Here is a 23,960-nt window from a genome sequence, read left to right as displayed (position 1 = left end):
CAGTGGGTAGCCGACATAATTCAGTTTTTGCTCATACAGACACTGCTTCCAGCTGTGATCCACAAGGAATGCACAAAAACACAGCGTAAACACTCAAAGAGCAAAGCGGTCTCTTGTACCTCGTGTATATTCATAATAACAGTGATAGCCACAGGCATGTATTTTATTGTGCGTACCTTGTTGGCCCACGCGTCCTCGTCCCAGGACGTGAGCTGCAGCACTCTGATGATCTCGTTGATCTCGGCGCTCATCTTCTCAAAAGTGAAGTTACGGTTCTTCAAGGCCTCCTCCACACCCTGGCTGCCAGACGTCTTGGTTGTCACAAAGATTTTGATACCTGAAAGACAAAACAGAACTCACAATAAACAATACAACACTCAGAAAATTCAAATCATACTGACCTAGAATGCATTGTGTGGTCCAGTGTATTTGCTTTACAGGGCAGTGTGTGATTACCTGAGATGAGGATGGGCAGCAGCTCTTTGACTGTGTTCATGGAGTTGACCAACATCACACGGTGCTCCTGGTGTGTCAGCTCCTGTTGTCGCTCATCTATCATCTTAGCCATCTTTGTCATCCCTGGAGGTAGACAGGAAGTAAGTACGACTGACGTCCTCAAATAATTTTAAGTGTTTAAGGTAATGGTGCTTGAGCATTTCCATTTAAGGAATTTCAGAGGGAAATATTGCACCTCTTACTGAAATACATCTATGTGACAGTTGGGGTTACTAGTTTATTTTCAGATTGAGGTTATACATTCAGGATGAAAAATGGTTGCCCCAGTGAAGTAAAAACCTTTTATCTCCAAAATATAAACCTTTCAGAAACTGAAAAACAGGTTTTTGTTTATCCTGATGACAATCCTTAAACTAATCTGAAAACATAACAACCCTTGAAAGTTTTGGAAGTATGCAAATTCCAATGCTGATGTGTGCCAACTACTTTGATAACTAAATAATAATTTCAGTCATTTTTCAAGCAAGAAAAGCAAGTATTTGCTGTTTATCTTTGTAATTTATTATAGTAAATGAAGAGTCTGAGTTTTGGACTGCTGTTTGGACAAAAGACGCAATCTGAAGACATCACTTTGGGCTATAGACAATTATGATGAATTTTCACACTTTTTTTTTTTTTTACCTTTTACTGGCTAGATAATTAACTGTGAAAAAACAGCACATTAATCAGTAACAAAATTCATCAGAAAGAATTCTGAATTTGAGTACAACTTTCACCACTGCAACAAACACATATGAAAGCTAACATAACTCGGCAAATGTACCCTGAATCTGTCCATCAAGACAGCAAATCTACTGACCTGGGCCCAGATTCTTTGTGTACGTGATCAAGTCCTCCATTGACTCCACCACCTCTGCCACTGTCAGGTACTCCAGGATGCCTTTGCACACCCGGATTATTTTGCGAACCTATGATAATGCAAAACAACAACAAAAACAAATTAAAAAAAAAAAATGCTGAATTCCCAAAGAAAAGTGATTATGCAAACACAAGCCCCCCTCTTCACATTCACATTCTCTCTAATTACACTCTGATAATGCTGCCTACTGACATTCCAGCCTCTTTGTCCTGCTTCACTCCAGCTTTATGTGGACTGCTGGAGTCACCACTCCACTATACAGAGCTGTGCCTGGGCTGCATTGGAAAAACATGATGGCACTGCTGACTGATGACTCCTGCTGACCACTGCAGACAGCGCTGGGACGCCTGATGTCTGCTCCCAGAGAGCTGATCTGCAACTTTTTTATTCTACTCCCCATCCCTGAGAGGAAGAGAAAGACGGTCCTGATAGATGATACTCCTGCCTGGTTCAAGATTTAAGAGGAGTTTGTGTAAGAAATATGGAGAGTTCCACAGACATGTGTGGTATATTTATCTACCTCTCTGTCTTCTTTAGAAGCATTACGGTGCCCAAGGGGAAAGCAGGAATGGATACTGTCCTCATACCAGAAGACCCTGTGTGACAGCAGGCCTCTGCCGTGCTCAAGTGTCCATTAAAAAGACACTTTCAGCTCAGCTACTGCTCAATGAAAATCAATGGTACGACCTTTAACAGTTACAAGCTCTGTTAGCCACACTCTGTCCATTTTTCTTCTTTTGCTACCTAGTGGTGTTTAAAATAAAATGAAATCAATGTTAGTATGTCTTTTGGACTATCCACAACTTGATAAATAGTACCAATAGTACAACAAATCGGTTGATATTCAGTTTATTTAGCTTAGTTTATTTATTTCTCAGGGACAGTCATAAACATTACTGTAAATATGCCAGAATTAGTTAGTCCCTGGCCAGATGTTGAGTTGGTAGCCTAAAAGAACATATAAAATTAAGAAGTAAGGTTATAACAATAATCATGATGTGAAGGCATTTACTTTTTAACAAACAAGTGAGCACATAACCATCAAAGTTTGGTTATTAAAAAGATATGATAAAAATGTAAAACGGGCAAGGTATTTTACAGTCAAAACAAACTTGATTTTCAAAGGAAGATGGAGAGCAAACATCACTCTATATTAATTTGTTATAAAAAGAAACATTTAATTGAACTATACTAAAGATAATGTTAAGATTAAATACACATATATGCTGTGTAAAGATATTTATTTTTATATATTTATCTAGTGAACAATAATTTATTTTTGCATGGTCGGGCTCTAAATTTTGCCCTGGCAGCTCTGGCATTTTTGTATGTGGCTGCAGTGCGGTTATCAGCTTATCACAAATTCTGCTTCCTTCTTTCATTTGTATTTATTATCAGCTGAGCACAGAAGAAGTGATGCCATATTGATGCATTTTCAGTCATCTGTAACTATAAGCATCAGGCCAGACCAAGTGGAAACACATAAATAAATAAAACACATCAGTTTGCACCTTTATTAATGCACTGGGGGAACTCCAGGGCATAAGAGGCACAGAAACCAATCCCTCTGCTGTCAGGCATTTTCATAAACCACCATTAATTCACATGTGTTTCTTAAGTTAGACTCACAACCACATCCTGAAAGTAGTATGTAGAAAATCACTACATGGATGAGGTGTGTTAGAACAGAGTACTGCAGGAAAGAGTTAGCATATGTACACTTCAGGTTCTTTCATCTCAGTCAATGTTTTTTTTTGAATGGGGTTTTGGTTGGATAACTGTAAAATGATCTGTTGTTGTCACAAACTTAAGAGATCTTCGCATTTTGTTCTACGACATAAAATACATCACTAAATACCCGACTTGTGAGTTTTTATGTCTTAAAAAAGCCGGTTGCTAACAAGTGCCTAAAAGAGACTACAGAGATTGCCATCATCACACATGTCACTTACTGGTGGTGAGGGGAAGTCATGCAACCATGGTGTAGTTCATTTATAGCCTTATGTTAGTGTTTTACTTCTGGTGATTACATTTACACTCCAAAAATAATAAAAGTAGTGTTCATTTGTAAAGATTACATACAAAAATAAATTTTCCTGGCAGCACTCTTTAGACTATACCTCTAAAACTGAAGATAAACAGCAGTGTCGCTTGATCAATGTCTTTCTTGTAACAAAATCTGAATTCTGACCACCTTATTCAGTAAAGTCAAATAAAAAAAAGGAATGAAAGATTAAATTAATGAATACCTCAGCCTCATCAAAGGTCAGGAGGAGGTCGGAGGTACCAGAGAGGATGCCCCGCGAGCCATCGATGAGGTAATCTCGAGCAGGAACAGAGTATGGATCAGCTTTCAGCATGGAGGCAGCCTGCACCAGCTTAGTGCATGCATTCTCCACTCTGTGGAAAGCAAGAGATGATTGATATAAAGACGAGTAAAAAACATCCTCAAAACAAGTCATGCTGATGATACAAAGCCCTTAACAAGCCAGATGGGCATTACACATGGAAACAGCAAATTGCCTACAGCAAAAACAGATGGAAGCTTTTGGGATACAGCTCGCCATAACATACAGTAGCTGCTGTCTAAGCATGACTTTGATTCATTTCCTCTTTTTATGGGCTTTTTGTCACATTTAAAAAAAAATACTAATGTGAAAGCAGATGGATTCTAAATGCCCAATGAAAAATTTTTATAGCATCTTACATCCAGGGGTTAAATTGGGAATTACGAACAGGGTAGTCCTCTCTACACCTACAGTCAAAGCCTAAAACCATAACTTCATGCATTTATTTTTATTAATTTAAGGATTGAAATTACTTAACCTGATTAGATTTGGCTGTAACTGATGCTAGGTTTAATCAAAAGTAACCAAGACGTGGCAAAACTGAATATATTTCATCTCAAAAGAAGCGTGACCTGAAAAGTCTGTTGGAAAAATTTACAGTTCACAGGTAGTTCAAACACCATGACAACAGCTTTGATCTTAGGCATCCTAATACTATTGTCAGTAGTTTCCTTCCTGTGTGACTGTATCACAAGATGTGTGTGTGCGATAAGCGGCTTGTGTGAAAACCAATCCTTTGCTCTTTAGTAAGCAAATCATGCAGACATATTGTAGATACTTTTACAGGATCAGAAGGAGTCTATGGAGGAAATGTCTCCTGCTATATACAACAACGGTTTTTAGGGATTTGCTGATTTATTTGGGGAATTATTGAGACATGATAACAATGATTTTGCAAACTGTAAACTGTATGCGATGTGGTATTGTTAATGCCGTGACGAGAGACTTGACCTAGGAAATAGTACTTGGCTTTCAGTCAGATTTTGAGTTGAAAGCTTCAAAAGTAATCTTCTCAGAAAACCCTGACTTAAGAATTTTTGTTAAAAAGCCTAACACTTTTTTTAGAGAATTCTTTAGTGATTGGGACATAGGGGAAGAAATTTGGGGTCTTCTTACAAATGATGCACACTTTCCGTTACACTATTCAAGGAACAGAGCAAATTTTACAAACTGTTGCATCCCTTCTTGACGTGAATCACAAGAAAAAAGCAACAAAGATTTGAGGATGAAATTAAACATAATGTTTTTTCTGTTTTCTTATCCTGTCATCTCCCGGCCCACAAGATTTATCTTGTGACTACTTGTGGGGTCCCTGACCTCCAGGATGGCAACTATTGGTTTAGAATACATCTTCTGTGGTCAGCTGTGGTTGTCTGTATGTTTATTTTTGTTTGGGTAAATGGATGTGTTGTGCCAAGGGAGTGTTGTTCACAAATCAAATTCTTTTCCCTGTACAGTTACTGTTTTATTCATTATTTATTTAAATACCCCAAAATACCTAATGATTTAGGTACCAAGGATAGAGGGTACCATGTGTTGCAAATTGTAAAGCTCTGAGATAAATTTGTGATTTTGGGCTATATAAACAAAACTGACTTGACTTTAACTTGGTGCACATCTGCAGCATGATTTCTATTTTGTGGCAGAGAAGGTAACTAGTTCTCAGGATGTGATTTGGACTTCAGGAGGCGGAGCTCCATTCCAGCTGGCACAGGCCCAATTTAACCCCTGTTTCCACAGAAATGTCAATGATTCATAGTTGCCTCCTGGGTGTGATGCACTCAGTGAACTGCAGAGCAGCAAAAACTGCAGGCTTAGTCCTTTGATTCAGCGTTACACATGCCACCTGCATTGTATCATAACAGCCAGACTGCACATAGAAACAGGCAACAAGCCAAGGACCGACACATGTTCTAGTTCCCACAGTATACTGTCCCAGAGTTGCTGCGGTAACGAGGGATGTCATTATTTTCCACATCTTTAGGCGCTGCAATGGGGCCAAACAAGAGGAGCTAAGTTTCCATTCTTCTGAAGGAGCAAGTCTCCTGCAGGATAAAGGTTAATGTATGTGCATGACATCAAGGCTGACATGAGTGTGTGTGTCTTTGCAGAGCCAGCCAGCAGTGTCCTTCAGCGTGCACCAGCGAGAAACAGCCATGCATTAACCGGACCCCAACAGACACTATATTTAGTGAAGGAGACGCATTCCAGCACATGTGCTGATGGATGACGACAGGGTGACGATGTGACTTCGAGGCGCCAAATGTGTTGAGCCTGATGACCTGCGCCTGCCAATGCGTTTCATCCCTGACCTTGGGGGGCTCCCAGGTCCCGCCTCTCCCTCCCTCGACTGTAGTCTCTCATTTAATAAGGATCGGTGAGAGACTGTGATATGAGCAGACAGCAGCTGGGCACAAGTTAATGATTTAGCCGATGTGGAGTGAGTCAAACAAATACATTGATTGAAAACATATCTCCCCTTTTCCACATCATATGGAAACTTTTTGTGCACTTATAAACCAAAAGCAACAGCAGCCAGTGGTTCTCATGTATGAGGACAAGAATGAGTTTGTGGCCGTTCTCCTTGAGGGTAAAGGAACTCTTCTGTGTGTAAAAAAGTATTTGTGTTACACCAGGGCAAGATTCTGAGGCACTTAACATGCCATATCTGACCTTTGCTTGGGTACAACCAGCCATTACTGCAACAGATAAAGAGAGAAAGAGAGCCAAAGAGAGGCTAGTGGGTTCCACATACTGTAGAGAGAGAAGTATTTTTATCTACATTGAGAGGTTTGTCACTGTATGAAAGTGAGGTCTGCAAAGAGATCCCTCTGTGCTTACTTGATAAAAGCTGGTGGCATGTCCCTTTTCATGATCTGGTCCTCTGTGGTCTGTACAGTTTCCTTCCCCACCTGGAAAACAGATTTTTTTATGAGTAAAATTCACTTAAAACAAGACATTTCAAGGAAACAAAGAGGTGGATGAGTGGATGAGAGCAGAGTGGTAAAATTAGATGAGGCTAGTACAGAATACCAGCAAGGATAACAGTAGGTGACACAACCATCCAAAGTTACACTATTTTAACTTTTTGCTATCCTCCATGACAAAATTTAAAGCAGTTCAGTTCAGTAGTTCTAGCGTGGGAACCATACTAATCTGCCGAGCTCATGTTCTCATTTTTGAATCTGGTGGTCTGCCAATGCCACACTAACTTTACTTCCTCCAAGAAGAAGTTCATCAATTTAGCAAAACAACAAACATAAACACAGGATACACAAAGTGTAGTTTTACTTTCACTATCGCTGTTTGAAAGGAATGAATGACCTTACATTTTGGAGGGCATTAACATTAATTTAAAGTTCTCCATGGAATATTAAGAGAGAGCTGCATGCATGACTATAATAATTACATAAAATAATAGGCAAGAAATAAGTTTATTGATATATTTTATTCCATTTTTGTAAACAATATGGCATAACCATAGAACATATAGTCATGCATGTTTCTTTTTGCCATCCTGCCTTTCCATCTGAGTGTTTATTTGTTTCCCTCTGGTGTCCAGACGGTCTTTTCCGTCTGCCTGAATCCACACAACAAGACACAAAACAGACATTTCAAAGCATTGATTAACATAACATGACATTTGTAACTCAGATTTTCTTAATTTAGAAGCCCTAATTCTTATTATTTTACATGTGGAATGACATAATTCAACAAATAACATAGTAGGGACAAGTGAATTATTGCTAATTTGTTTTCTAAATCAGGTACTCAATTTGATTTTTCCAGTAAACTTCAAACTGACTTCACCCATTTGTCATTTGTTCTTTTTTGTTTCATCTCTTTCAGGGTCACTGGGTGCCGGAACCTATCCCAGCATGCACTGAGCAAACATCAAAGGCACCCTGTGCAGGTCACTAGTCCATTTCAGTGTCAACACGGATGCTATACAACAATTTAGAGTTGTGATAGGGCTGGAGGAGGAAACTATGATGGGTCCACCAGGTGAACATGGTGACAACCTAGAAACTAAGTGTTTGAATCAAACTCATTTGTAGCGACTAGGGTTGGGCAACTGGATGAATATATTATCAATCAACCATTGGCCACAGACTAGCCAAGCCATTTTGGTGAGTTTTATAAGTGTTTTTAATGTGATCTGCAACGTAAAATGACTGTATTTGTCAATGAAGGGTGTTGTCTTTGAGGACAACAATAGAACGTTTAAGGGAGAGGGTGGGGTTAGTGGACACCTGCATGAGTGGAGAGCTGATCGCTGCTTTACGATGGCTGGTTGGAAAATTCTAGAAAGCTTACAACGTTAGAACATTAGAACATCACTAACAGTGGTTTTGGATACATATGATTATTCTTTGATGTCTTTTTTGTCTTTATTTGATTGCAGGATTTTGTGATCATGTTACATATCATGGCTGAGTATGCAACCAAGACATGTTATCTGCTTTCAGATGACTGCACTAATATTATTAATATATCACTTATTCTGACTGTTGACTGAAAACATATTCTGTTGAATCTGGCTTTTGTTAATGTAAAGACATTTTTATTTCCCTGGATGTCTCAGAGTATAGTCTGCTGAAAGCACAGATGAAAGATGTTCAGAATTACTGTACATTACTTAAACAGGAAATGCTTGTTTCTGGTTCATTGGGTAGTTTCAGTCACAACTCAAATATAGTTCAGATATTCAACAGGCTAACCTCTGTTCTGAAACAGTGCACATTAAACTGGAGCAGAGTCACAGAAACAGCACTGCTGCTTCACACTTCATCTTGTGATTTTAATTTAATTTAGTGCTAATTTGACAACAAACAAACTTTTAAAGCACAGCTTCACTTTTTTCCTTTGATAAGTGGTCATGGTATAAATGTGATGATATAAAAACGAATGAATTCAGTGGAGTTCTTAGCACCATTTCATCAATTATATTTTCATGTTTTTTTATTGAAAGATGCTACATGTTGTTTCTTTATTATTGACAATCCAATTAGCTACTGTATCATATTTCAAAAGTGGCAAAGGCAACACCAAGTGTGGTCAAATAGTCTCCAGTGGAGACAGGAAAGACCCCACCCCCCACCCAACCCTGATGACTAGTTCATCAGTCATGAGGATTTTGTATCAGTCAACACTTGAAGCTCCAGCATGAAGTTTCAGAGGACTTGTCACAGTTGTGCTGCCTCAGTAATGTTTAATTCCCAAGATTTTATGCAACATTTTGAACATCAATAGCTTGTCATATGCATGAGTAACAACTTTCCACCAAAGGGAGTTTTGTCTTTAATCATGCAGTTTTCCAGACTGATGTCCTGTTGTTAGTTGTCCAGTGAACCATTATTTCAACAAGGCAGCTGCTGGGGGGATGCCAGGCCTCAGCAGTACAGTTATAATGTGTAAAGCAGCTGAACGCCTCCTCTCCCTCAAATGCCAAAATGACTCACCTCCCCCGTCATGACCTCAGCTCTGTAGGGAGACACAACTCACCCACATGGAGCTGCCATGGGTGAGAGATCACATGCGTTCATACCGGGACACGGATCACGCTGACTGGGTTAAATGGGCTGCATCCCTGCCCCATAGGGATGTGCTAAATCTTTTCTTCTACATTTTACATTATTATTACAACAAATAATAACTATATGTGGGATTACCTCACTGTCACACACATAATTTAGCAATATATAATGTTTTCAACATGTTTCACTGTGCTGAACCTCCTGGCACAATCTTGTACCTGCTAAGTGACAGGCCATAAACTTGCCAAGGTTTAGGCAACAGATCATAAACAATACAAGGTGGAAATGAATGCTGAAGCAGCAAGTTGATTAGGCAAGTAATTTATTAAACAAGTTTAAATCATTTATATCATTGTAAATTTAATGGACAGAAATTCAGACAAAACAAACCCTTTATAATTCACGCCCCTTTCTGCTCTGTCCTCCAATAACAGCTAAGCAATCACGGTACCTCAGTCAAATTTTGCCTTTTCCTGTAAAAGAGAGATCTAGGGTCACATCTTAAGTTAGCAAATGTTAGCCAAGCATTGCCAAGCTAGCTAACTAATGTTATCAAATTGCTAGGAAATGATTGCTATAAATTAGCTAGTAAGTTAGCTAGCATTTAGCTAACATTAGTGAATTTAAGATGTGAATATATACTGCTTTTAAAAGGTCCTCCAACATCTTTTTCACATCTTCAAAATGTGGCTCTTCAACATAGATAAGCCTACCACTTAGCAGGACAACAAACAGGACAAGGACAGAGTTGACAGAGTTATCAAACTCAACTGTCATTGGAGCATAGAGCAAAAAGGGGCGGGGCTCAGGAAAGGCCAATTGTTATTGGCACACTTTAGTCTATAAAGTATCTTTGAATAGGGCCTAAACAATTAGTAAAAACATAATCAAGAGGCTCTAATGGAATTATATTGTAGATTTGGGATGTAGCCTTGATGCTGCAGGGAGCTTGTCAACATGTCTGACTACAGGCAGCAAAACCCATTCCAGGTGGTTGACGTGGAGGCTGTAATAGAGCAGAGCAGACATACATCTCCTCACTCTCGTTCACCGGGCCAGAGGGACTCTGGAGTAACTGAGGGGTTATAAATTAGGGCCAAAGGTTGTGCCAAACTAAAACTGGAGCTTAATAGAGGCTGTCCATCTCAGAATGAAGTGGCAGCAGACATATACCACCCTGACATTCCACCAATAAGCGCCTCTGAACAAAAGCCAACAGCAACAACTAAAGCTGGTCTGTCCCGTTCAACTAAAGGGCAGCAGGGCTACAGACCAGGCGTACAGGCCACTGACAGGGTAGTAAACATATGTGAGGGGGGAGGAAGTAACACAAAGACCTTAAAAAAACCTTGCTAATATACATAAGTGTATGCATGCACTTTGTAATAATATTTTATTTAATTTTGTTTTTGTAATTTTTCAGATTAATTGAATTTGAAAATAGCTACTTTCAGCTAGGACTGTGTATATGCACCACAATACAGGAGTTAATGATTCAATATATTGCAATACTATAAGCAAGGTGATAAATGACTATTTATTTTAGCTAATTTCAAGAAAACTGTCATGGTATATAGAAAACACCACCATATGAATAAAGTCTGAGATGTAAAAAATGTTTCCATTTTTAATGCAAAAAGAACAGTAAAGATAAATTACAGTGCTGCTATCTAGCAGTTGGGGGTTTAAACTCAAAAACAAAATGAGCCATAGCCACATATCTTTGCATGTATCACTACCATTAAACAGTGATTTTGAGAATCGATACTGTATTACAAAATATAATGTTCAAGTGTATCAATGTTTTCTTATACCCCTACTTGCAGCCACAGTATAATTCTGACTTTAGAGGACACCAACGGCAGTTCTGATTGTAAACTTGGTTGTGTAATCTCAAAGTAGAACTGTTAGCACAGCGCTAAGATTTATATGAGATCAAGTCAAGTTTAGACATGACCTAAACCAAACAAATGAGAGAAGAGACGATACTATAGGCCAACAATGTGGGAAGGCTGCATTTAACGACTGCTGAGTCATATTCTCCCCCAAAGTTGGGGCTCTTGGTAAAGTATTTAGCAGGTCATCATTGTTGTCTTCTTTTTCCCCCTCCCTGCGGAGCCTCTTCCTGCTGTCTGAAGTTCAAAAACAGTCTGCAGTCAAACAGCGATCCAAACAATTCACTGCAAAAATAGAACTGTGACCCAAGTTCATAACTGTTGTTGTCAAGCAGTTCATGATGCCTGGCCTTCCTCGCTATTTTCAGCCTCTGTCCAAATTTTGGAGCTTGACATTAGGACTGCAACTTGACATTGCATGAACTATTAAGTCATCTGTTGGGTTTTTTGGTTTAGAAGATTAATAGTTAACTCTACAGCATCTAAAGGCTGATTTATGGTAAATGTTACGATTCACATTCGGATAAGAACAGAGCTTTCTGTCCATACTCTGCACTCATTTCATCTGTCCTACTGTAAGAGTGTAGCCAATAGTTCAAGCACAACACAAGACCACAGGACACAAAGAAGTTTTAAAAACCCTAAAGTCAATAAGTCAGTGAAAAGAATTCACTGTCCACATGTATTTAACTGCCACACAGACCACCACCATCGACAGCACAACCTCTGCTATTGTCTCTCTCTGAAGAGGTACATTATTACAAGCTCCTCTAGTGTGGCCGCTGTTATTGTTGTCACAAACTTATGACTCATGAGTACCAACCACTAGTGGATGCATTGCTGACCACCCCTGCCAGTGTAAAGCATTCAAGGAAGTATGTGGTCACTGATGGTTACATTGCTTGAAACGTACATATATATTTTCGTACATAACAGGGGCATAAATGAGTGAAATGGCCATCTGTAGCTCCCAGAGTCCAGGATGACATCTTCAAATTGCATGTTTTGTCTGGACCTAAATTTGCCATGATCTAAAACAGGAAAAAAAAACATCAAATCATATCAGAACACTTGGATCCAGCCATCTTCAAGCTTTGTTTAATGAAGGACTCAAACCACTAGTTCTTTATTGGCATCTTGCCTTTCTTTGGTCATTGATAGAGAGGACAGGAAACACGGGGGAGAGAGTCAAAGATGACGTGAGGACGTGCAGTGTCAATTCATTCTTAATCAGCAGAAGACCACGGCCAAACCACAACACAAATATCCTGTTCCTTGAATAGACTGTAGCGCACCGCTTTAGGGAAGAGCAGTTGTTCACTTCCACCTTCTTTTTAAAACCTTTCACCGATTCAGTGTCATCTTCTTCCAAGCTGTCACACCCCATGCTACACGCTGACAGACTCATTTGCCATTTATGTCTGGAGTGGAAACAATGACACTCCCTTTTTACCATCCAAGAGTGCTGTGTGGAAACCCTGTGTTGTGAAGTAGGTTGATAAAGTGGCTGCTGCCTTAGAACAGACTCGGCTTTGTTGACAGCGGCCCATCGCTCTGCTGGGAGAAGAAAGGCCACTCTGAAAGCCTCAAGGCTGCCAAGACACAGCCTGCCTTTCACATGTTGGGTAGTTTTAGCACAATGCTGTGTTAGTCATGGTGACCACTAAGATCTATGACGGAAAAATTCTGGCAAGCACTGTCACCGCTGCCCTTAGCAATGTCCTACAAATAAACTCTATGTTACTCTGCAGAGGTTTAGTTCCAGTGCAACTCAGACACCGATTTAAACTCTAAGTGACTATGTACTGCAATCTGATGAGACATGCTGACACAAATTGATGGCGCAGCACTCCATTAGCTACTCTTGATCAATAGTCTCAGAACCAGCACTCTGAGATATCAAATGACTTTTTACTAATAATGACTCAGAGGGTCAGTAGGGAGGTTGCACTGAAGGTCAACGCCTTTATCACGCATCTGTCACTTGGTGTCTAACATGGTTTATCCGTTTGGTTCAGGAAGTGGCTACACATGGAGTGCCAGAGGTGATGAAAGTCACAAATCAAAAGGCTTGCTTAGACGTGGCAAAACAGGCCCTGGAGCCAGAGAAAATATATCACAACTATCTATCTCATGTTACAGAAGCTTAGCAGCTCATACAGTGTTACTGGGGAGGGGCACTCATCAGTGTGAATCCTTCTCATAAAAAGAGGAGTGAGTCAATATAAAGCTCATCGTGGATGAGCTGTTCCCACCAGGACAACAACTGATCAAAGAACAGAGATAACAAAAGATTACTTTTATTGTATCTATTGAGGGTTGGCGAGTAGAGGACAACATCACATAGCCCTTTCTGATAAAATTAAGAAAGAAAGAAATTATTAGCCTAATGGTTTTTAGCTATATAAATGTTCACAGTCCATACAAAATAATCAGGATTTTTTTTTTTTGATAATTTGTGTATATTAATTAAAATTAGTATTTCATATAGGCTAACAAATTAGAAATTCATAACCTTATATGTCTACTTCTTGCATACTATCTGTGCTTCAAATAATGCAAAAAGTGCATGGTGTGCAAGCCTCTGGTTTAGAGAATTGGCACCTTTTTTATTCCAAGTCTAGTACTAGATAAATGTAAGACCATTTGCCATCTTTGCCAAATGCAAATTATAACAGAAGCAAGCTGCAACATGGGTTGCATTCACATTAGGTGTTTCATAACAATCACACAAACTTTTGGAAAAAATGGCAGCTCTACTGCATTGTATTCCTTGTAATGGTCTGCAGTCATAAACGTCTCATTGCCAAGGGATGGAGAGGGGTTTCCCTTCACTGGCTCACACTCCTGTTCCTGAGTGGGGCCGGCAGCTGCTGGGTCTTCCTGACTTGGCTTCCTGTATTTTCCTCATCAATTCAACACATCTCCTCCGTGGCCTCCTATCCTGACAAACTTTTGTCTGACAAAAAAAACAAATAGGCTACAGGTGCAGCACTATGACTCCATGACAAAATACTGCATTTCTGTAGTTGATCTCTTTTCATCAGAGACAACACAAACATTTCAGACTCTATGATCCTTGTTGCCAAGATGACAGAGCAAAATAGTCAGCAGCATGAAATGCTTTCCCTTGACAAATTGCAGGAAGCAGCAGTACCAGGTAATAGGAAACGTTTTCTTTTGTACGCCGTTAAGCACTTTAGTTAATGAACACATTTGTTTCCCATCTGTACAGGATTAAAGAAGTAGGTGTTTGAAATGACTGTTCAAGAGCTCATCAAATCTAATCATAGCTTAGTAGTTAAAAACGTCCTCATGTTGTATCTGCTTTATTTCTCTCAGCGTTTAAGAAGCTGAAGACTAACAATGCTTCAAAGTGTGCGACTGAAGTTTTCTGTAGAGATGTATGTTGTGTCTTTTTTCTTCACACAACTCACAGCTCAAAGACTACCGTTGAGCCCAACTTCCAGTATTTGCATTACTTAATGTTGCACAAGCACAGCAGTATTGTGTAATCTCAACAAGATGGCATAAGATGTAAGATAATTTTTTCTCATCCAAAGATCGACTATACAGCTACTGAGTGATGTGCACACAGGAGTGTCTCCACAAGTCGTGCAAGCCTTGTGACCTGTGTAAACAGGAAGACTAACTCTTACTACTTCATCCGTTCCAGGTCCGTACATCACTGGCATTCTTTTCTTTATCCCATGCCTATAAAAAGGAGCTATAAAAATAACGAAGTACAACAGGCCTGAAGTAAAACGGGCCTGTACCGTCAACTTAAAGGAATGACTGCTGACAGAAAGAAGCATGCTGCTTTTCATTTACCTCAGTAGGAAAATATCTAAACTCTCAAAAGAAGTGGGATCAAGTCAATGTTTTGCAAGTCTAAGTCTAAGTCTTTGCACTCAAGTCCAGAATCAAGTCCCAATTGAAGACTGACAAGCCCCAAGTCCTAAACAAGTCATTATGTACTCTTCGCCAAATGTAATGACATTTTAACAACAGAACTGTGACTTACCGTTGTCTGTGCAACTTCAAATATTGAACAAAGTTGTTGTGTCTCAGTCTGTGATTCTGTATACTTTTGTTGACCACAGCATAGGTATTTTTTGTATGTTAACAAAACAGTCTTATTTTTTATTCAACTGGAGCTCAGTTAGTAATGTTAGTTCTTCATGGGTCTGTCCTGCAACTTGAGTGGATGCTGCCGGATTGGTGCAAAGAAAATGGAAATGATGACTTGCTGAAAATTAATAGTGTTAACATTAGTTGGTTAGAGAAGGAAGGAGTGAAGGTTAAGAGAGATATATTGATTCATGGCACACTTTTTAAATAACATAATTTTTAATCTTAAATATTTACCCAATATTTTCAAGTCAAAAGGCTCAAGTCCAGGTGAAGGCATGAGTTAAAGCCATCAAATCTGTAACTTGAATCTGACTCAAGTCCACATCTCTCGACTCTCAGAATCACTTTAATTACAATACAAACATTTCTGTCTATTTAGCTGTGATGTGGACAGCTAAAAGACATCATCAATTTCAAACTTAATCCAGACAGATATGAGACAAATCTAGAACAATCCCAGGCACCAGGTGTATAAAGTCTTATTTATGCTCAACGTGCTGTTCATTGCAGTATTCTCCAAAATGCTAGAGGACGTACAAACAAAGTTTTCTGTGAATAACTGGAGGAACATCATTATCCAACATGGTTGCTCCCGCTGACCATGGTGCTCGCCACTGCTCAGGAGAATATATCTGCTTATGAATATTAAAAATTTGAAAGGCAATGCAGGATGACATGTTCTGTCCATTGTCTTCCTGCAGAGAGATGCCTTGATGGGGAATACAGCCGTATCGTGAGGCTGTTGCATCCTATCAACATGTAAATGCAGCTGCAGCTACATGCAGCAGCTAAAGAGCTTTATATTTCTATTAGGAGGAGTTGGTAAAGATCAAAGACACGAAAGAGTGAATAATGGCCTTAAAGTCATCAGGTGAACACAACTCTAAATGACATGCCATGTAGCTGTAAAAATAACAAACTGCTTCCTATGTCAAGTTGAGAAGTCTGGCATCTGACGCTTGGTGTTGACTTTTGTTCCTTATATGGTAATCTTAATCAAGTTCCCAAAATACACAATTACTCATGTAAACCAAAAATATCCCTTTGTCATATTTGTCATTCATAGCTAGATAGGTCCTCTGCTGATCCCTTACTCATAATCAAAACTTAAAATCAAAGTTAATATGAACAACTGGTAAAATAAAGTGACAGTATTGCGAGTATGAAGGACTTTGTAATTGCATTTACAATAATATAGATGTGAGGAAAAGGGCTTTGAGAGTCTGGAATCTTTTGTAAAGATATCTTGAAAGTGCTTTAATTTACTCTTAAAAAGCCATGTTGAAATGATAGGTGCAGTTCGCACTGGGGCGTACTAGTTACAAAAATCCAGAGGTGTATGACCAAGCTTTGCGACACTTTTTGGAGCCTCTGCACTCGAGCTGACACAGGATATGACTTATCTTTTGTTTTGCACCGGACACACCACAGCGAGCATAAATCTAGCTCTTTTCATATACATCTGAAGAGAACACTGATATGAAATTAGTTAGAGTATTTCTCTTACTTTGTTATAATTGCACAAGCCATTTGTGCAATAAGCAAAAAGCTTGCTTATTGCACAAGCATTAAATACAGTCACACTATGCAAAATGCAACATTTAGCCACAAGTTCATCGTCTATGGTTAGCCACATACTGCTAAATACATTAACCAGTTTCAGTCTGCATTATAGGTCAGACGAATTTCACAGACAAAAGTGATGCTGATGTGAACGGTCATGTGAGCACAGGCTTTTCTCAGGGATGCCTTGTTAATTGATAATCTTACTCAATATTTCAGTAAAGGGATCAGCTTAACCCCCCTCTGAGCAGGGATGCATTCCTGCTCACTGGACATTCTTCACATTCCTCACATTCATCTTTAATTGAGGTCTGGCTCATTGTCTCAATCAGAAAAGACTGAAGTCAGAGATGCCGAACACTAGCGAGGGGTTGCGGTTAGACCAGACATATTTGACTCACAATGGTTTGTGGTCATGCTACCCCTAAAAGTACTGGGTCAGTTTAAAAGGGCTGCACTTTTACCTCCACGAATCTGGAATAATAAGATTAGGCCCTGTGAAATTAATAATTTAAAGGTCTACACATTTATCACAGTGGGTACACCAGATCACCTCGGACAGACTTAAGCAGCCAAGAACATGCTTAAACCTCACCTTCTTTTTCTTCTGTTTAGTAATTGAAAATAACCTGTTGCAACAATCATGTCATTTGAAAGGTACAATCATTTGTTATACAAAATCCACTTTGATTAACTGGGTTTAAGCTTCTGGCTCAAGAGAGTTTGAACAGAATTCAGGATGGAGGAAGTCTGCGCAACATGTGGTTTTCTGGGCAACACAAACAATGAGGTAAATTGCTCTCCTCTGACACAGCCCCGCCCCAAGAATGTCTAGAGCAATGCAATTAGAGAGCCTCATCCCTTTGCCTTCCATGGATGATTCTTTCCTTAACAGTAATTTACTATCTAGGGTTGTTTACTTCGTTTAACGGACTCACTTAAATGAAGGTCTCTTAACAGGTGCAAAAATTGAAAATGCTACAAATCAAAATTTCAAAGAAAATAAAAACTTGCATGGGCAAAATAGCAATACCTAGACAGTAAATACAAGAAAAAAACCAGTCCTGTTTCCTGGGAAAATTCTTTGTCAGTAGTAACAAAGAAATAAAAGATAAGAGCCACACAGTGTGTTTATTTTCTCATTTGAGCTTTGCAATGTATGACTCATGGGACTAGTGGGATTGAAACCAGAAGAAATTACATCTGATCCTTAACTTCAATGAAGTCATAACACTGTCCATGTTGTAGTGTTGCTATAGCAACTGGAAATAATTACAGGCCTATCCCATTCATTCATGCCACTGTTGGAAACATCTGATCACAATTCAGCATGTTCAGAGAGGCTGGATCATTTCACCCCAAGCAAGCTGAGATTGCACACAGGACATTTCACGTGTCAGGAGATGCTGACAAATGCTGCATTCATGTTAAATTAATTACAAGTGCTTGCCCCATAGGCCACCAAGCCCCTAAATTTGGTAGCCAATGTACCCAAGTGGCCCAAATGTAGATTTACTTAAAAACAAAAGCATTTTAACAAAACTTAATGCAGCTTCTTAACTTTGACACTCGTGTTGTTCACTTTTCTCATTGATTGCAATGAGGCATGTACTGAAGACATTGATTCCAATGAAAAACACTTCACAGCTAGTTAAGGAAACTGGTGACATACACCGCAGTTCATTAGGTCCTTAGATGCATCATATATGAGCCACTTAAACTCCTGCTTCCATTCACTCCAAAATTTTCAGTTCCGTTTCTTTTTTCCATAGTCCGCCACTTGTGTTTCTGAGACTTCTTTAAGAATGCAAACCTTGAATGAAGAATGCAACACATCCTGTTCGCTGTTTCCATAGAATGTTGAACTAAAAGGCCTCAGGATGTTTGTGGAACTGTAACGTTGTGTTGGTAAGGGCTCACATTATGGGGATAAAACGACGTAAAAAGATGTATTCATTGATTTTCTTGGTACTTGTGAGGCAAACAACACCAATAATGATAGGCATCCAGCTCTGAAGTACTAGCAAACATTTGCCTATTCACACATCTATCAGACAACTAGCAACACTAGCATTTATTTTACGTCATGAGTCCACTTGATTATTTCTAGTTTGGTTTTCAACAGCTCCTAAGAAAAATATCTGGCTCTTAAACTGCCGCATGTGCTTTATTTAGGTTTAATTTACTTAATAAAGTGTAAAGTTGATGTGAGCCCAAAAGAAAAGCTAAAAGACGCTAAAAACTTCTGTGGAGCAGCAGAGATGACTGTTACTTCTATGTGACCTCATGACTGCAAGTTTACCTTTCAATTCTAATATTTAAAAAAATATTTGTTTTATTTTGTCTTATGGAGCACAATTTAACTAGGAGTGGTGTAACTAATTTTCCTGCACATCATATACCCATCATTATTCCTTTGAAGAACAGACTAGTACATGCTAGGGCTGTACATTGGCAAAAATCTGGCAATACGATTCATACCGCTACTCAGGGTTTATAAAATCTGCATAAAATTAAACAGTTTACTTTTGTATGCAGTTGTAACAGTGACGATAGATGACACTGTAATCTAGTGGTCCAGAGTTTAAACACAACACAAAATGAACATAATATCCAATATTTAAGTGTATCAATATTTTCATGCACTCCTATAACATGCATCATGCATTACATGCAGATCACTTCTCAAAGTAGTTCTAAAACATAATTGGGTAAGGAATTATTATCATAGGTTCAGGTCTATAGTTTAAAACATAAACATAACACACCATCTAAAGACTCCTAATGCCCTTCAGAGGAAGGAAGCCTTGTGGGTGTAGATAATTATGTGCACAATGGGGTACAGACAGACCTATAGTTTGAGAGGGGGCATTGAGGATAAACAAAGGCAAGTCAACTAGCTTGAAATTCTACGCACCATAAACCCTACTAAATAAACTGCAGGCCAATGGTAGGCAATCTCTCTAAATGAAGAATTCCTTTGCTGACAGGAGACGCCAGAGCAATTGTCCAAATTTATCGCTCAACAACTGCCAGGGGCTCTGACAGTGAAAACACCACACAGGAACCAAGGCTGCCTTCATTTAATCTCTATCTCTTCCTCTCTCTACAAGCCACAATATCTGACAGCTCAGTCTTTCTTTTCTAAGAAACTTTCCATGTATTGGTTGTGTTTGAGGCTAAAATTTGAGGAAGCAACATTGTCATTTCCTTACTTGTTCCCATGACTGCTACAATGAAGCGCTGAGGAACACCACTGTAGTTAGGTCGTTTTTGATGCTAAATATACTTGAAACCACAGCTACATCTGGTCAAGAGGTGAATGTAGTTTAAAGTTTTATAAAGACAGTCAGAAATGCATAATTAATAGCCCCGAAGACATTTTAATTGCTTGGTGTGGGCAGAAAAACATTGTGGGCACCAACTAGATATGATGATGTATGAACAGTTGCCATAGTGCGTCAAGAGCCGGTCAAAATTACAGCTACTGTATCTCTACCAGGGAGGTTATATTTTTAGTTCAGTTCGCTTGTTTGTTGGTTAGCAGGTTCTCTCAAAAGCCTTTTGGTGAAATCTCATGGTTGTAGGTTCTAGGCCACAGTTCGAACAACAAGCAGTGGGGATTTCTGGCTTTACAAAGAAGCCCACAATATTCAAAACTGATTAGGGATACACAAAATGGATCTCACAGCTGTTGTGATAACTGAAAATTACCCATTTGTCATGGCTGACACCAATAAGACAACCAATATTTGTCATTTTTGTATTTAAAAAAGCACATATCCTGTAGTTTTCTGAACACCTGTAGGTAAGAAAGGTTAAGATGCAGAAGCAAATCTTACTGACATCAACAGTTCTGACTCTTTAAATATTCATTTATTTTTTCTAGTGAAGTACATTTTTTTTAAAAAAATACAAATATACTGTGGCTTTCATTAAGCATTTTAACTAAAAACTGAAATGAAATGTTTTGATGTAATCTGTCAAATCAGATATTATTATTGCAGTCATTTGCTGGCTTGAATTTCATTATCAAAATAATAAATAATGATGTAAATTTCCCATTTGGAGTATCTCTACCACTGACTGAATATTGCTGCTATCCATGCTATCAAAATGGGGTCACAACCTTTGTTGACAGCTGAGATTTGTTATCAGGTCACACAATGGGTGTCAGAAGGCAGCACAACACTGGATTAAAGCTGCAAGACATGTTTTTTTTTTTTTAAAAAAAGGAAACAATATTGCGATTATTCTGATCCCACTGCAGTCACAATGTGATTCGCTATTACTGTGAGTGATCATTTTTGCTTCACAATTTTCATTTTCACTGAAGAAAAAAAACTACTGAAATCATGTGACATTTTATCAGGCGGTTTTTACCAAACAAAAATGTTTCCTCATATCTGGAGAACAAGATTTGTAGGCCAGGCATCGCTGCAGTACATCATTATGATGCTGTTTAGTCACACATTTTTCCTTTATCAAAACAATTGCAGCCTCTGTGATTTGGATATTGCATCTGGCCATGTTGCAATTGTGATAAAATTTCAATTAACTGTGCAGCCCTGCACCGGACCAAAATTAACACTTGTGCACACATAACTGGACAGCATTGGTGTTGATTTGATGGTGCTACTCCCTAGTCCTATCTAATCGAATGCCATCGCATTAGCAAAGCATTTTCAACGGACATATCACATTTATGACTTCACACTCAGTGATCAATTATTTCTCCAACTGTCCCAGGCAGTTGTGTAGTCTATACAGTAGGGTGACACAATTAATCGCAAACGCAATAAAAACACAAAACCAGAACCAAACTGCAATTTTCTGAAAAAGGAAAAATGTATGAGAAAACAACATTATAACTGAGGTATTGTAGAGCTGCATAAATTACCTGGCCTGCAGACGAAAGAAAATGTGTTTGTTTGGTACAGACCTCAATAAATATCACACCATCAAGATTTAAGTTTAGTTACTTTAGTTTTTTATTCAGTGCACATGAAAAGTGTAATGCAAGACTGATCATAAATCCATTAATCATACCGCATATCGCAATCCCAAGTTCAGTTAAAATAATCAATATGACTTTTTTTTTTTTTTTTTTTTCAACCAAATAATGCAGCCATACTATATAGACCTGTTTGGAAGTTTTGTTTGCAAATGATACACAGTACAATTAACTGCCCCACCTACTATATGGAAGGTTCCTGAAATCAAACACTCTGTATATGAGGTTCATTCATATTGTCATTCACAGACATACTCAATGACAACTAGTACAACTGTTTTTATCAGATGAATTGAATTAAATGAAAAAGGAACCACTGTAGCCTGCTCCAGTACCTGGCTCATTCACACTGGCAGTGGTGCCTACGTCAGGATATGGCAGTCAGCTCCAGAGGAGGCAGGGCATATTTTCAAGGGGAAAAGGGCGTCACTGCCCTTTGCCCCGAGTCAAACAACTTCAAGAAACTTTAATAGCCTGCATTCATCTTCTCTATTAAACACATGTGACAGAGCGAGGTTGCTAATAAGGGTAAGTGTTGTGTTGCACCGTTCAAGTGAGTTAATTCGAGCGGACCGTGTGGGACAAAGAGCGACAGGTAGCCCACAGCACCCGCCGAGTTTGGGCACACTTTACCAGGTACAATTTTACAAAAGGAGGAAAGTTACTCACCCGAACAAGGTTGCTAACAGCCGCCTGCACGGCAGCTACCGGCGCCGACAGATCTGGAATAGCTTTCCCGTCAACTTCACCTTCTTCGTGCATTATCACCAGATGGGATATCTGCTGAGCCACCGGCTCCAGGATACTTTCTATCGTTTTCGTGTGAAAAACCGGCATGGTGACAACTTTAGACCACTATCCAAGAGAAAAATAAGTAAATCTCCCACCACCCAAGGCAGTTTTCTCCCAAACTCCCGCTACAAAAGCCTGAAACAATCCGGATAGCTTTCTTTTTCCAGGACAGTTTCACCCTCCGGTATGAAGACTACAACTACTCCCGTGAAACCATCAACGTAAAAAAAAAAAAAACTGCCTGCCACAGAGAGAGCGCGAGCAGCCAAAACGTCACCAACTTTCCCCGCCTTCTGACAAATCATCGAGCGAGAGGGTGAGTTCCATGGCGTCTGATTGGACTATCGGGATGCCGCTCTGTCTCAGCACCTCCCGCTTCGACACAGGCGAGTTTGCTAGAGATCCGAGTGCTCCCTAAATTACGTAATAGATTCTCATGCCCTAAAAAGGGAAATATGTGTCTACTGTTTGTGAGGAGTAGATTCCAGCGGCTGTAAATTAACGAGTCAGACAAGATTTTTGGCACAGAAACTGGAGCTGAGACTGATAGAAGATAAGAATGCAGACCTCTCTGAAAACTAGAACAAGATATTATAAATAAACTTCAAAGTGATCATCCCACATATATCCATAAAAGAGGATAATGAAATGTCCTTTCATGATTATTTTTGATGTTTACTCATCACACAACAATTTGTTACAATCTATGCAAACATGTCCCTCTACAACAGTGGTGGACAATTATTTTTCATGGGGGGCCACATGAGAAATCGATCTGGCTGCCGTGGGCCAGACACAAATGCGATATAAGATCCTAATAATAGCTAAATCTCTAATGATGAAATAGTCAGAAGTGTTCTATATAGGGCACACAGGCACATGGATATCTATGAGTTAATAGCTGGCTAACACAGTAATGCACTTCTACTGTCACCCTTTATGAACTAAAATGATGAATTGTGGGATAATTACTTTTGTCAGCAGCATTCAAAACTTTAAGTGTTACAGTATGCAATGGATAGTGGGTACAGGTTCCAACGATACTAGCAGCAACAGTAGAAGAAGAACAATTTAAAAAACAGCAACATAAACAGCACTGAGTGAATAAAATTAGTTTAATTTAAAAGATACAGCTCATTATCCTTACTAGTAAACACAACACTGACCTCTTTCAGAATAAAGGCCCAATAACTGTTTAAGTAAAGATGTAAGAAAAATGATCTTGACTTTGACCTTGTGAGCATCTTCCCCCTAGGCCACATTTTGGCCAGGATGCAATGGAAGTTAAAAAAAAAAAACATA

General features: G+C 39.1%; 1 protein-coding gene across 2 annotated transcripts in view; it reads right to left on the bottom strand.

The window, feature by feature from the left end:
- Positions 1–22,897, bottom strand: part of LOC146312092 (vinculin) — a 36,189-nt gene extending 13,292 nt beyond the window's left edge. For both annotated transcript variants that reach the window (XM_084740251.1, XM_084740252.1), the window contains exons 1-6: positions 22,536–22,897; positions 6,565–6,635; positions 3,625–3,775; positions 1,316–1,424; positions 457–579; positions 177–337 (exon numbers count right to left, since the gene is read on the bottom strand). In XM_084740251.1, the coding sequence (XP_084596377.1) occupies positions 177–337; positions 457–579; positions 1,316–1,424; positions 3,625–3,775; positions 6,565–6,635; positions 22,536–22,703 (783 nt within the window). In that variant the 5' untranslated portion in view covers positions 22,704–22,897. The remainder of the gene's footprint in view (positions 1–176; positions 338–456; positions 580–1,315; positions 1,425–3,624; positions 3,776–6,564; positions 6,636–22,535) is intronic.
- Between the last annotated feature and the right edge of the window lie 1,063 nt (positions 22,898–23,960).

The sequence above is a fragment of the Lutjanus erythropterus genome, chromosome 17, assembly GCF_056507025.1.
Source record: "Lutjanus erythropterus isolate fLutEry1 chromosome 17, fLutEry1.hap2, whole genome shotgun sequence".
NCBI classification, from domain to species: Eukaryota; Metazoa; Chordata; class Actinopteri; order Lutjaniformes; family Lutjanidae; genus Lutjanus; species Lutjanus erythropterus.
Note: the sequence above shows the minus strand (reverse complement) of the source record. Positions and strands in the feature narration are given on the sequence as shown.